The following is a 12,711-nucleotide window of genomic DNA, read 5'->3' on the forward strand; positions in this document are numbered from 1 at the left end:
CACACAGTTGTCAGTGTACTTCACAGGTCCCATTTCAAATACAGTCTTATGAAGGTCCATGTGAAAATGTGAACTGTAAACAGTCAGAGTGAATTCTGCTGAACATGCACTAAACCCACACAGCTTTAGACCTCAAGCAGTTTGGACATCCTCATTCTAACTAGTGTAATTGTGGCATACAAGAAAAAGGGGGCCAAAAAAACAAACAAACCAAAGAGCCACCTCACTACAGAGTCCCCTGTTTGTCTAGTGTCCCCTTCAAATTTCACACAGCATTGTTTAACCAACAGAAACCAAGCAGACAGCAGTGTTGCCAACACATTTTATTTAAGAAAGCAGGATTAAGAAGAACCAAGAATAGTTTCAGCATCATTTTGTTGAACAGCATTAGCCTGAGCCTAGTGCTTGACCATCCCACTGAACTGAGTAGGAGGCAGTTGGGGTTTACTGTGGTGGTAGTTGGAGTGACTAGGCAAGTCCTGAGTGAAGCTGTAGCTGCTAGAACCACTGGACACACTTGATGGGGAACCAGTGTAGGGTAACTGCACGTCAGAAGACTGTTGGCCCACATTAAAATCTACAGCAAATACTGGCTGTCTTCTACCTGCCTGCATCACAGCATTCTGTCCCCACCCACTAGAGTAGCTGCCAAGATGCCCTTTGGACAACCCATTCATGCTGGATGGGGTCTGACTTGCTGGGTTGTATTGGTTGAAGGTTACTGTGCGGGAGGCAGTTTGGGGAGGATTTGGGACCCCCTTCTGGGACTGGTCAGTGTGCAATGCAGTCTGGTGGCTCCAAGTTTGGCCCATGCTCCCAACCTGTGAAGGGGAGGCCCTACATGAGCTGCTGCTTTGAGCAGCATCATTGGATCGCTGGCTGGGGGAGGTCATGGCAGAACTTGTACCGGAACCCTGCAACTGGGCCTGGGCAGACTGGTGGCTTCCTGTCTGCCATGTACTCCCAACCTGAGAATGGAGGAACCTAGAGGAGCTGCTTTTTTGTGGAGCATCACTGACAGACTGTTGGCTACTAGATGTCACACCAGAACCAGCACTGGAGCCCTGCATTTGGGACTGGGCAGTCTGTAGTGCAGACTGTTGGCTAGTGGACTGCCACATACCTGTACCCAGCACAGGTCCAGTCTGTATTGAAGCATGATCATAACTAGAGGGCTGGGTTCCTACACTGTGGGTAAGCACAGGTGCATAATAACTGCTGCTTTTTTGCACATCACCAGCTGACTGCTGGTGGGTGGAGCTCAACCTCTGCATTTGAGACTGACCAGCTTGCTGTGCAGACTGCCAGCCAGTGTTCTGCCCTGTGCCTGCACCCTGGACTGGCAGAGGCCCATAGTAGCTGCTTTTTTGTGGAGCATCACTGGCAGACTGTTGGCTAGTAAAGACATTTGAACTCACACTGGAGCCCCGCGTCTGTGATGCAAATGGTTTGCTCGATGTCAGCCATCTACTTGCAGTCTGAGAAGGACCAGACCCACGACAGCTGCCATGTTGCGCTGCATTCTTGACAGGCTGTTGGCTAGTAGAGGTCAAGCCAGAATCCACACAGGAGCCCTGCATTTGGAACTGGGCAGGTTGCATTGCAGACTGCCAGCCAGTGGTCTGCCCTGTACCTGCACCCTGGGCTGGCAAAGGCCCATAGTAGCTGCTTTTTTGTGGAGCATCACTGGCAGACTGTTGGCTTGTAGAGGCAATAGAAGAACCAGCACTGGAGCCCTGCATCTGCAACTGGCTAGTCTGCCCTCTCCATGTCTGCCATCCATTTGCAAACCGAAAAGGAACAGCCCCGCGAGAGCTGCCATGTTGTTCAGTATCCTTGACGGGCTGTCGGCTAGTAGAGGTTACACCAGAACTCCCACTGGCACTTTGGCTAGCTAAGAGTCTGGATTTCAGCTGTGTGTAGCTTTGAGATTGAGGGGAAGGAACACGAGAAGGTTGGACCTTCTTTGAAGGATGGTATGTTGGGTGGCCTGAGGATGGAGCCCTGTAGTCTCCCTGATGGGTAGGAGCAGATTGAACAGACACAGTGTGCATTGTTGAACCAGTATACTGAATTGGGGAACCTTGAGCACTGGATATAGAGTCCAAGCTGCCAGCAGACCCCTGATGCCAGACACCTTGTTGAAACAGACCACTAGAAGTCTGGGGGGTGCCAAAGACATGATTAGCACTCTGCCCCTGAAACTGAATTTCACCATTACCAGAAGAATCCTGCAGTTGAGCTTTGGCTACAAGTCCAGGGAATTGCTGGCCACCTTGGAACACAGACTGGTAATACCCAGCAGAGCCACTTGCAGTCTGTGCACTTGAATCCATTTGACTTCTGGAACCGCTCCTTAAACATCCACCCGCAGTCTGACTGGGTTCCAGGCCTTGCTGAGGGAACACAGAGCTACTTTGCTTAGATGCAACACTGGAAGGAGAGCCCTCCATCTTGGTCAGATAAGGTAGGTAGCCAACTTCTTGGGGCTGAGCCACAGAAGCTGATGTTGCTACACCATACCAATGTGGTGCAGATTTGTTCCACACTTGAAGGGGATGAACAGAGCAGAGATTGCTTAAATTCCTGAATAGACACAAAGCATCACCATTTGTGGTTTGATCTGAACAGTTTCTTACCACCAAGCCCCTCTGCATCCCTCAGCTGAAATATGACAGGGAGGAGTAACCAGAACCTACAAGACAAAAAGGCATTTAAACATGAAAATCAACTCTCTTAAACACATACAAGGTAACGCCATAACATAAGCACAGGATATGACTACCTTCTGCTCCACCACATTGTACTGCTAGACATGGGAAACCCCAATACCCAGTTTCATACACCAACCCTTCCCCCTGGGAGAAGCACAGACAGACACAAGATCCCAGTTTGTCTGCATTCCTTTTAAGCCTCTCATTAAAGTTAGCTCATAAGAATCACCTGTTCAAACTCTTTTCAGCCATTATCTAACCAATTAAAGGAACCTACGAGTGAGTACCAAGAGCTAGAAATGATAATGGGCTGATATTAAGCATAACAGTAATATTGCGGTAGTACCAGAGGCTGCATTAATTGTACAGGCCTTAATGTTCACTTCTGGTTTGTTTGTTTCCTTCTCACATGGGTGGAATTGAGTTTGGCTGTTTGTTTGTTGAGCATTTGAATCCATCAAATATCCATGTTTCACTTTATTTTTGTTTAGAAATATTTTGGAGCCATTGTTATTCCTTTCATACATCTAGTCTTGATGAAGGTTAGATGTAGGCTGGAGTTGTGAGGAATACAAAATTATCTTTCAGACACAGAATTATGATCAAAATTATAACAACATGAAGGTTGTTTCTCAAAACGTCCTAACATCCTTTTCAGATAGAATTTTATTTTTCCTTTCCATGAAAATGTATTACATTGATCTTATTAATGTCAGATGGACATGCTTAAACAGAGACACTGCATGGACGTGTCTCTTCACTTTAAACAGAGATAAACATGTAGAAGTGTTCTGTATATTTTACAGGACCTGATAGAGATCTGGTAGGGGAGGGATGTACTGTACAGTTCTGGGTTTGTGGTGGTCCATGCAGAATCCAACAACACTCACCGTCATATCCAACTAACAATGCTTTGATATTTAGTTATATATATTAGAAATCCCACATGAAGTCTAATGCGTCAGTCATTGTAGTGATGCATGTGAACATGTAGAGTAGCAGTTTTAATGTATTGTATGCTCATATAATATCCTGTGTAGCTGTACCTGTTTATGATAAATGGCTTTATTGGTGTTACTTTTAAAAAGTGAAAGATTCTCATTAGTCAGCTTTCATTCACAGCAAGGCATGCACAAGAGGAAGAGTGGCAATAACATATTTTCAGAAAAAAAAAAATTCACCGTGAGAAAATGAATACTAGTCAGATACAAATGTTGAAGAGAGTCCTCAGTCTTTCCTGACAACTACCAATCAGATAAATCACCAATAATCCATTCCTCATTGTTTACTGCTGTTTTTCATGGTCATGCTTTCATTCAAAGGAGAGTGTATGAGGATACCGGTAGGTGAAGGAGAGAGATAGAGCCCATAATGCCATTACACTCGTCTCATCCTGCTGTACACACTCATATAAGCTTCATAGATGCACCGAGAGGCTGTCACTTGTTGACTAAAATATATTTTTCCTGTCCAATCTGGTTCATTGAGAGTAAAAAGGAGGGTATGAAGCCACTAAACAGGACAGGGACAAGTGACAATTTAAGAGATGCCTTAGATGATAATGGAGAGAAGCACCAGAGGAGGGGAGACGGTGGGAGAGCAGAGACAACTGGGAAGGAGATTAGTAGACAGAACGAGAAGAGAGGGGGCTGGAGAGAAGTGGAGAGGTTAAAGTGAGAAGAGATCCTTGATGCACACCCAAATGTACTTGTACATCACTTCCTAAACCTTGGTCACAATATCTGGACTCGTCTTCATACAAATGCATAGATTTCTGAACATTAGTATACTTTGCCCCTCAATTCTCTTATGAGGGAGTGAATTCCCTGTGACCTGTTCAGTTTATGATTATGGCCTTGCTCTGCATGGCAAGTTTTAAAATTATGCTGAGTGGCAATACAGCATCAGATGAGGGGACACTGGTGAAGAGTGAAGAGTAGAGAAAGAAAAGAGACAAGGCATTTGTACACTGCACAAGAGAATTTCATTTCAATACAACTAAATAACCGAGTAATTACAGAACAGTCACCCAGTAGCATTAGATCTGATTTACACTTCAGGTAAAAGGACAGACTCTCATGGTACAATGCAGTACAACGTGGCCAACATTAGTGCAGGCAGCAGGTCACGTAGTCTACAGTTTGTTACATGGAGACGTGTATTCTGTAACGGCCACATCACCTACAGGAGAGAATAAAGGATAACAGGTTCTTATTCATACTACACAGGAGGACATTATAGCACATTTAGTGTAATTATAATTCAGTTCATATGATCTTGTTCCTTAATTACATATTGAAGAGTGACGTGAAATAAGGTTGGTCATTTCTACTTCCAAAAATGACTCATGTAACATCTGTCCCAACCCTCATCTTCCATTATGGAATCTGAGGATAATGGGACTGGTTCTTACTGGGCTGGTAGTAGTTGTAGATCTTCAGCTGGCTTCAGGTTCTGCACCACTATATCCTGCTGGATAACCAGAGTGTAGGTCTCTCCCTTCTTCAGCTCGGGGAAGGGAGACAGCTGTGTCACCATACAAAATCACGTAGACCATTGTTAATGTTTGTCCCAACATACAACACACTGTTCATCTTGCAAGCAAGTTCATCTGAAACTGTTGAACTAGTGAAAGCCTGTTCTTACCCCGTTCAAGTACATGACGACGTTTCTCTCCGTTTGATCCACATGCTTTACAGTGGCATTCTCCTGTAGACAGATTATTTATAAGCAGACCAGCTAATGCATGATGGGTATTTTCAGTGAGGTCAAAGTTACCGCTATAGAGCCAGATACTGGTATCAGTGACCCCTCAACCAGACTGAACCCAGACAGCAGCTTGACCTCAATGACCACCATGTCCGTCTCAGTCCTGTTATCATTATACCCGAAAGACAAATTAAAGCAAAGTCAAAGGGTTACATGGGCAAAGCCATTCTTTCCTCTTGTTCTCTAGTAGAGCTCAGCTGACAGTCACAGTGACCCCCACAGACAGGTTTGGGGCACTGCAGTTTGATGTTGTGTTGAATGAGATACTGAAGGAGGAGAAGTCATTGGGAGGAGGGATGTTGTAGTGCTGGGTGAACTGGAAGAGAAATATTAGTAGCATACAGGATCCCTAGAGTCATTTACACACCCATGAAACTACTCAAAATGGTCTTCAAGCATATCCACACCAAGGTGCCCCATGATCAGCACAGGAAGTGGCACCAGACTAACCTGCACAAACACAAAGCCTTGGCCTGATGCCCTGACATTGTAAACCCCAGTCACTTCTTGCAGCTGGATCTGCTGGTACAGTAGTCTTTTGTTCCGGTACACCATGAACTGGGTCTTCAAGCCGTGCGGCGACGTCACAGTCACCGCAATGGTGTCTGTTGTACTGTAGGTTGCAGTGCTATATTTTGCCAGAGCCTGAAGAGCCAATACAGTGTCCTGGGCAGAGAAAAGGATTAAAAACAGAGATACAATATTGAGTGGGTTTTAAGAACAGGAGCTGACCCTGCTCCTATACTGACCAAATTGGTACTTATTGTAGGGTATTGTTTTACACTGGTGTTGTCTAACAAACAATAAGGACTAGAGCTTAAGATAGACATTTTGTATTTTGTACTTCTAGGCATCAGCATTGACCCCTGTACATTATTTGAGTTCATTGGTATCTTGGTCCAACCTACTGTACTGGCTAGGATGTATTCTATGAGGAAATGAAAGCACATTTACCTGACACTTTTATCCAAAGCAACTTACAATTATGACTGAGTACAACTTGAGCAATTGAGAATTAAGGGCGTTGCTCAGGGGCCCAACAGTGGCAGGGTTTGAACCCAGACTCTAACAAATATCAAGTACCTTAACCAGTGAGCTACCACTGCCATGAGCGCATTTGCAAGTTGCTCTAGATAAGAGAATCTGGATGGAAAGAGAAGGAAGGGAGAGAGAGAAGGATAGAAAGTGATGGTCCGAGAGGTGGAGGGGGGTGACTGATGTCCGATGTTGTGGTGGTACGGGTGAAGATCAGGTCCAGAACATTGGCCGCTTTGTGAGTCGGAGGAGAGTGGTTGAGAGTGAGGTCAAATGCTGTCAACAGTGGAAGGATGCAGGAGGAATGTAGCTTGTCTGATGGATACACACACACACACACACACACACACAAACACACCAAACGAACACAGGACGCAACACTTGAAAAAATATGCTTTTTTCTCTTATGGTTAGTGTTTTTCAGTAATACTCACATGAATGCTTTATTGTCCAAGACAGGAGACATTATGCACTGTCTGCATTGAAAAACCTTTAAATATAATTTATTTGAATATCAGTTGTCCTTCAGTCTGGCAATGGTCATTTTCATGTGTCTTACTTGTCCATTTTATGCTTATTCATATCCCCCAAAAGTCTGTTTAGACAAGCGGTAACTTTAAGCTCTTTCGTGGTGCTCTGTGGTATCTTTACGCACCCCATGTCTTGTCTTAAACTGGTTGTTTTTCCAGAGCCATTAGTTTGATGCTTTATCATGGACGTTGAGCCAAAGCCATCATTTAGGCCCAGCCGACAATTATCTGTCCAAAACGGTATCTGGAAAGAGAGTCTAGCTAACTGGAAGATGTCCACTCTCTTGAAGAAAAATCATGGACAACAAGAAGATGGAAACAGACGGCGGAAAAGAAATCATATATATATATATATATATATATATATATATATATATATATATATATATATATATATATACACATATACATAAAAGGAATCATATACATGTACATATACATAAAAGGAATCACATACATATACATAGTATACATATACACATACACATCATACACATATACATATATCTGCTTATATACACGCAGTGCCCCCCCAAAAAAATCCAACAACTCTACACCAGTTAGATGAAGGAAAACAACACAAGCATTAAGTAAGTATCCATGACAAATCATTGTGTGGGCAACGAATGGAGCGAAACGTGTTTCCTAGTTGTCTCTGGTTTTGTGATTGTTAATAAATTAATAGCAGCAGACTTCCAGGCCCAAGAGGTCACAAAGTCATGCCCAGCAAAGAAGCTCTAGGGCTAGGCACACTTCAGGCCATTTGACACCTTAATAAATTGAAAAACCAGACTTCCAGGCCCAAGAGGACACACAAGCATGCCCAGCAAAGTAGCTTTAAACCTGGGCACACTTCATGCAGTTTGACCCTTTAAATAATACTACAAGCAGACTTCTAGGCCCAAGAGGTCACACAATCATGCTCAGCAAAGAAACTCTATGCCTGGGCACATTTCAGACCATTTGACCCCTTCTGTCATTCAAAGCACCAGACTTCCAGGCCTCTAAATCACAACCATATGCCCAGCAAAGTGGCTTTAAACTTGAGCAAACCTCAGACCATTTGACGCTTTAAATCATTCAAAGCACCAGACTTCCAGGCCCAAGAGGTCATACAGTCATGCCCAGCAAAGTACCTTTAAACCTGGGCACAAATCAGACCCTTTCTGTCATTCAAAGCACCAGACCTCCAGGCCTCTAACTCACAAGCACATGACCAGCGAAGCACCCCCTTGTCCAGCCACACTATACCACCTTACCCCTCCTGGAACAACCACACCTCCAGGGCACCATACGCCCATCACTCATTCCCACCAAACTGCACCCTCACCTGGCCACGCCACACCCTGTCTCCTCGTTTACCCTCCAGGTATGCACACCTCCACAAACCTGGCGCACCAGCCGAACCTTTTGGGCCCAGACTTAAGCACCCCTCCTCATACTAAACCCTTTACACCTGCCCCTCTCGAGCTCCAGGCCACTGGTGCATTTCCAAAGAGTCCGGCCACTGCTTCATTTTGGGTTCTGGCAGGTAGAGGGTAACTTGGAGGAGATCAAACCTGAAGGACTGGTCACTTTAAACCAGTTTCTAATAGTCCCCTTGGTTGTGATAGGTTGTGGATCAGTGTGTATTCTGGATCAGCAGGCCTGGGACAAAATAGTTTTTAAACAGCGAGTTTTAGTTTTTTAAAGACTGCGTGGTAAGTATTCGTTTAAGACTAATAACTTTTATTTACTTTAATCACTTGATTATTTCACAATTAAAGAATTTTTTTTTCTAAATATAAAATATATGGGGGGAGCGGTCGGGGTGGTGTGTGTGGGGGCGGCGTGATTGACCGCTGTCAAATCAATCAATCAAATTAAGCAATAAATCTTTTTGACCATTAGTATATACTATCTCTCTCTCTTATACACAGTCATACACGCACGCACTCATATACACACACACACACACACACACACACACACACACACTCATACACACACACACTCACACTGTTTTTGTATCGGAATAGTCGCTGAAGTCAAATTTCACACACATATATGCACTTCTTTTGCACTCTTGCACATCATTCCTACTTGCTACTAGAGTACTGTACTATATCAGCACTGTACTCTGAATTGTTCTGGCTGCTACAAGTGACTGCTATGTTCAGTATAGCGTGTCACTGACTCCTATGCACAACCCATTTTACGTATTCCCAATACTGCGTACTGGTAAAAATAAATGCACTGTCTGTTCTTTGTGTATTGGTCCTGTCCTGTATTTATTTATTGTATGACATTATTGCACTGTATTGTATTGTTTGCACTCGTGTAGAGTGCTGTCTGTTGCACTTGTTTTGTTTTATGTTGGATCCATGGTCCGGGAGGAATATTGTTTCGTTTTTGCTGTGTACTTGTACATATCTGAAATGACAATAAAAGCCTTTTGAACTTTGAACTTGAACTAATTGGTGGGAACATTTTTATCACACTAATTTCACCTGAGCACTTGGTCTGCATATTTCTAAATGAAAAGAAAAAGTTCTTACAAACAATAGAAAGCACACACCTAATTTTTCATATATAAAGTGGCTTCTCCTACTACTAATTCAGTAGTACTTTACTTGCACAGCTGAAGGACCTCAAATACCTTTCATTACTCAAAGACAAAACATTAGAGAATATTCAAGGGAAACAGACAATGTTTAAATATGACTACTCAATTTTTTAAACATCTATGTGCAAATGATTTATTTCAAAGCTTAAGGTTTTGATCATACCATCAAAATCAGGAGTGAAAGACAAGTCAGAGAAAATGTGTATTTGACGATATGCTATTTATTTTGGGAAATTCATTGTGGGAGAACATTCTGGCCTGAGGGCTTGTAATTGCCAGCGTGAAAGGGTCCAAGCATCTCTCTCACTTTGGGTGAGGCGTCCTTGTGCAGGTAGTGATGGGGCTTTTTGCCACTGTTGTCACGTATGTTGCAGTTGGCACCATGATCACACACCAGAACACTCAGGACCGATTCATGGCAGTGAAAAGCAGCGATGTGTAGTGGGGTGTAGCCGTCGTAGCTCTTGGTGTTTACGTCAACCCCTGGCCCACCTTGCCGTGATAGAAGAAGGATCTTGCTCATCATTTCGCTGTTTCCTTGTTTAGCAGCCCAGTGAAGTGCTGTGAAAACAGACATGAAGTTTCTCCTCTCTGCCAGCATGATGTCCTGGAGCAGAAGCTGGCAGATTTGATCCTGCTGTCCTGCTGGACACTTCACAAGCCAGTCGTGCTCTCTTGGACCTAGGGGGAAGAAGGCTGACTGCTTTGCACCCAAACCTGGTTTGGTGTCTTTGTTGATGTTTTTCAGGGCTGGTGAAGCAGGTGCCATAGAGTGACTCTGCTTGGTCATGGCTGATCTGTACAGGTCATATCCATCGTTCATTTCAATCAGACATTCTATCGCAGTCCTTTCAGTCCGTTCACGGACCATCTTAAAATCTACCAGAGAAAGTAACATTACTGCTGGATATATATGAAACACATATTGTATGTATTACATACAGCCTGACAAGAATCTACAAACTTGTAAAAAATTAATAATGCCCTAATATTTCAAGCGCTGTTGCATATTTTAAATGAGTTTTAGTCATTGCTGATCAGAGGATAAAAGCATTTTCAATAAGTCAGTTTTTGTCCCTTATTGCAAAGATGATTTAGTTTACTGTGTTTTTTATACATGTGGTTTAAATTCATCCATTTAGAAAGGCAAGGCCAAAAAGCAGAAAAAAAAAAAATCAAACATCCATACCAACTGTAGGAGGTTTTTTCCGATCTATCTTCGTTTTCTTTAGATGCCACTTCTGCTTTCTGCTATTGGTTTGCTTTATTAGTTCTCTCCTGGATCCCACCTCCTTTGTATCTACATTCTCATTCTCTATGCCTCCAGCACACCAGCTCCAGAAATGCCTCATTTTTCCATCTGTCCTCTTCAGTGCCCTTCCAAAGACTGATCTGTAAAGGCATTGTGCATGGAACTCCCCGCGTGTGTGACATGCCCAGCAAAGTAGCTCTGGGCCTGTGCACACCATGCAGTTTGACCCTATAAATGAAACTAGAAACAGAGTTCCAGGCCCAAGAGGTCACCCAATCATGCCAAACAAAGCAGCTCTGGGCCTGGGCACACTTCATCACATTTGACCCTTTAAATAACCAATGCTCCAGACTTCCGGGCTCAAGAGGTCACACAGTCATGCCCAATAAAGTAGCTTTGAGCCTGGGCACACTTCATCACATTTGACACTTTAAATAATACTACTACCAGATATTTTATTTACAGAGCAGCTCCTCATTGGTTCAGCTCAGAAGCTTCTTTTTGATGTCCTCTTTCTCCAGGTACTCCTGCAGAATTTGTACATAAGATTATTATGAGATTATTTATAATCAAACGACTACACTATACAATCACATCTTCCTTTTATTTACATATTATACAGATATTTACAGATATTTATATTTTACTTACAGAGCAGCTCCTCATTGGTTTGGCTCAGAAGCTTCTTTTCAATGTCCTCTTTCTCCAGGTACCTCTGCAGTTTAGGCATCTCATCTGCCAACCGACGTGGTGTGAAGCTTAGCCTGCTGTTAAAGGCTACAGATATAGTACATCTGTGAGGTTAAAAGCGCTTATTATATGAAGCCTTATAGAGGTCATTTGGAATGATCTCTTTCAATCAACCCTAATGTAACCCTTAAAAACTTTCATGAACTCATTTGAATAACACTACCATAGCCCTTAAGAACTTTCCTAAAATTTTTTAGGATGTTCTGAACAGATTATCTCTTAAAGGTTAAATCCCTTAAAGGTCTTAGTCCTGCTCATCCCACATGCTGATGTGTCAGTGAAACAGTGCATAGGTGTAGAGACCTGGACTTGGCGAGATGCAGGCCTATCCTCGCAGTCTGGTGCTATTCTGTTGCTAGAGAACCTGAACATCCTTCTCCAACAGTATGTTCTTCTGGGCCTGATGACAACGCACACACACACATGCACACGCACACACACGGGCACAAATACAGACATACAGATACTATTTAATTTCTTCACATCTGTAGATACACTAGCATAAGTTGATATATACGTTTATGAGTATGATTATGAGCTGATTTCAACTTGACACGTACAGAGTACATAATATACATAGAGTGCGCATAGTTTTACCAGATTGAGTGCTACAGATTCTTGTGATGAAAGGTAACAAACCCAACGAAATGATGAAAACAAGTACTGGGTTAATCCCTTAAAGGTTTAAAGGAGTCTCCCTTAAATGTCTTAGTCCTGCTCATACCACATGCTGATGTGTGAGTGAAACAGTGCAGAGGTGTAGAGGCCTGGACTTGGCGACATGCAGGTCTTTCCTCACAATTAGTGCTGCATTCTGATGCAGGAGAACCAGAACATGCTACTCCACACACACACGCGCACGCGCACACGCGCACGCGCACACGCACACGCGCACGCGCACACGCACACGCACACGCACACACACACATGCATCATCACTACAGCCAGTACAATGGAAAGGTGGGAATGTGTACTGAATGTGTACTGCTGCTATAAGTGAAAGGTGGAGGTACTGGTGGATGTGTACTGACACTATAAGGGATCTCTACCTGCAGT

At 43.4% G+C, this 12,711-nt stretch overlaps 1 protein-coding gene across 1 annotated transcript; it reads right to left on the minus strand.

The window, feature by feature from the left end:
• Positions 1-318: 318 nt before the first annotated feature.
• Positions 319-2,856, minus strand: LOC145656113 (uncharacterized). The gene is made up of 3 exons (XM_081709516.1): positions 2,786-2,856; positions 2,640-2,695; positions 319-2,548 (listed from the first exon to the last, which is right to left on the minus strand). Exons 1-3 carry the CDS (start codon positions 2,815-2,817, stop codon positions 399-401), a joined length of 2,238 nt encoding a protein of 745 aa, XP_081565642.1. The 5' UTR covers positions 2,818-2,856; the 3' UTR covers positions 319-398.
• Between the last annotated feature and the right edge of the window lie 9,855 nt (positions 2,857-12,711).

This window comes from Electrophorus electricus, unplaced genomic scaffold (genome assembly GCF_041902795.1).
Source record: "Electrophorus electricus isolate QZ-2024a unplaced genomic scaffold, ASM4190279v1 Scaffold47, whole genome shotgun sequence".
Classification (NCBI taxonomy): Eukaryota; Metazoa; Chordata; class Actinopteri; order Gymnotiformes; family Gymnotidae; genus Electrophorus; species Electrophorus electricus.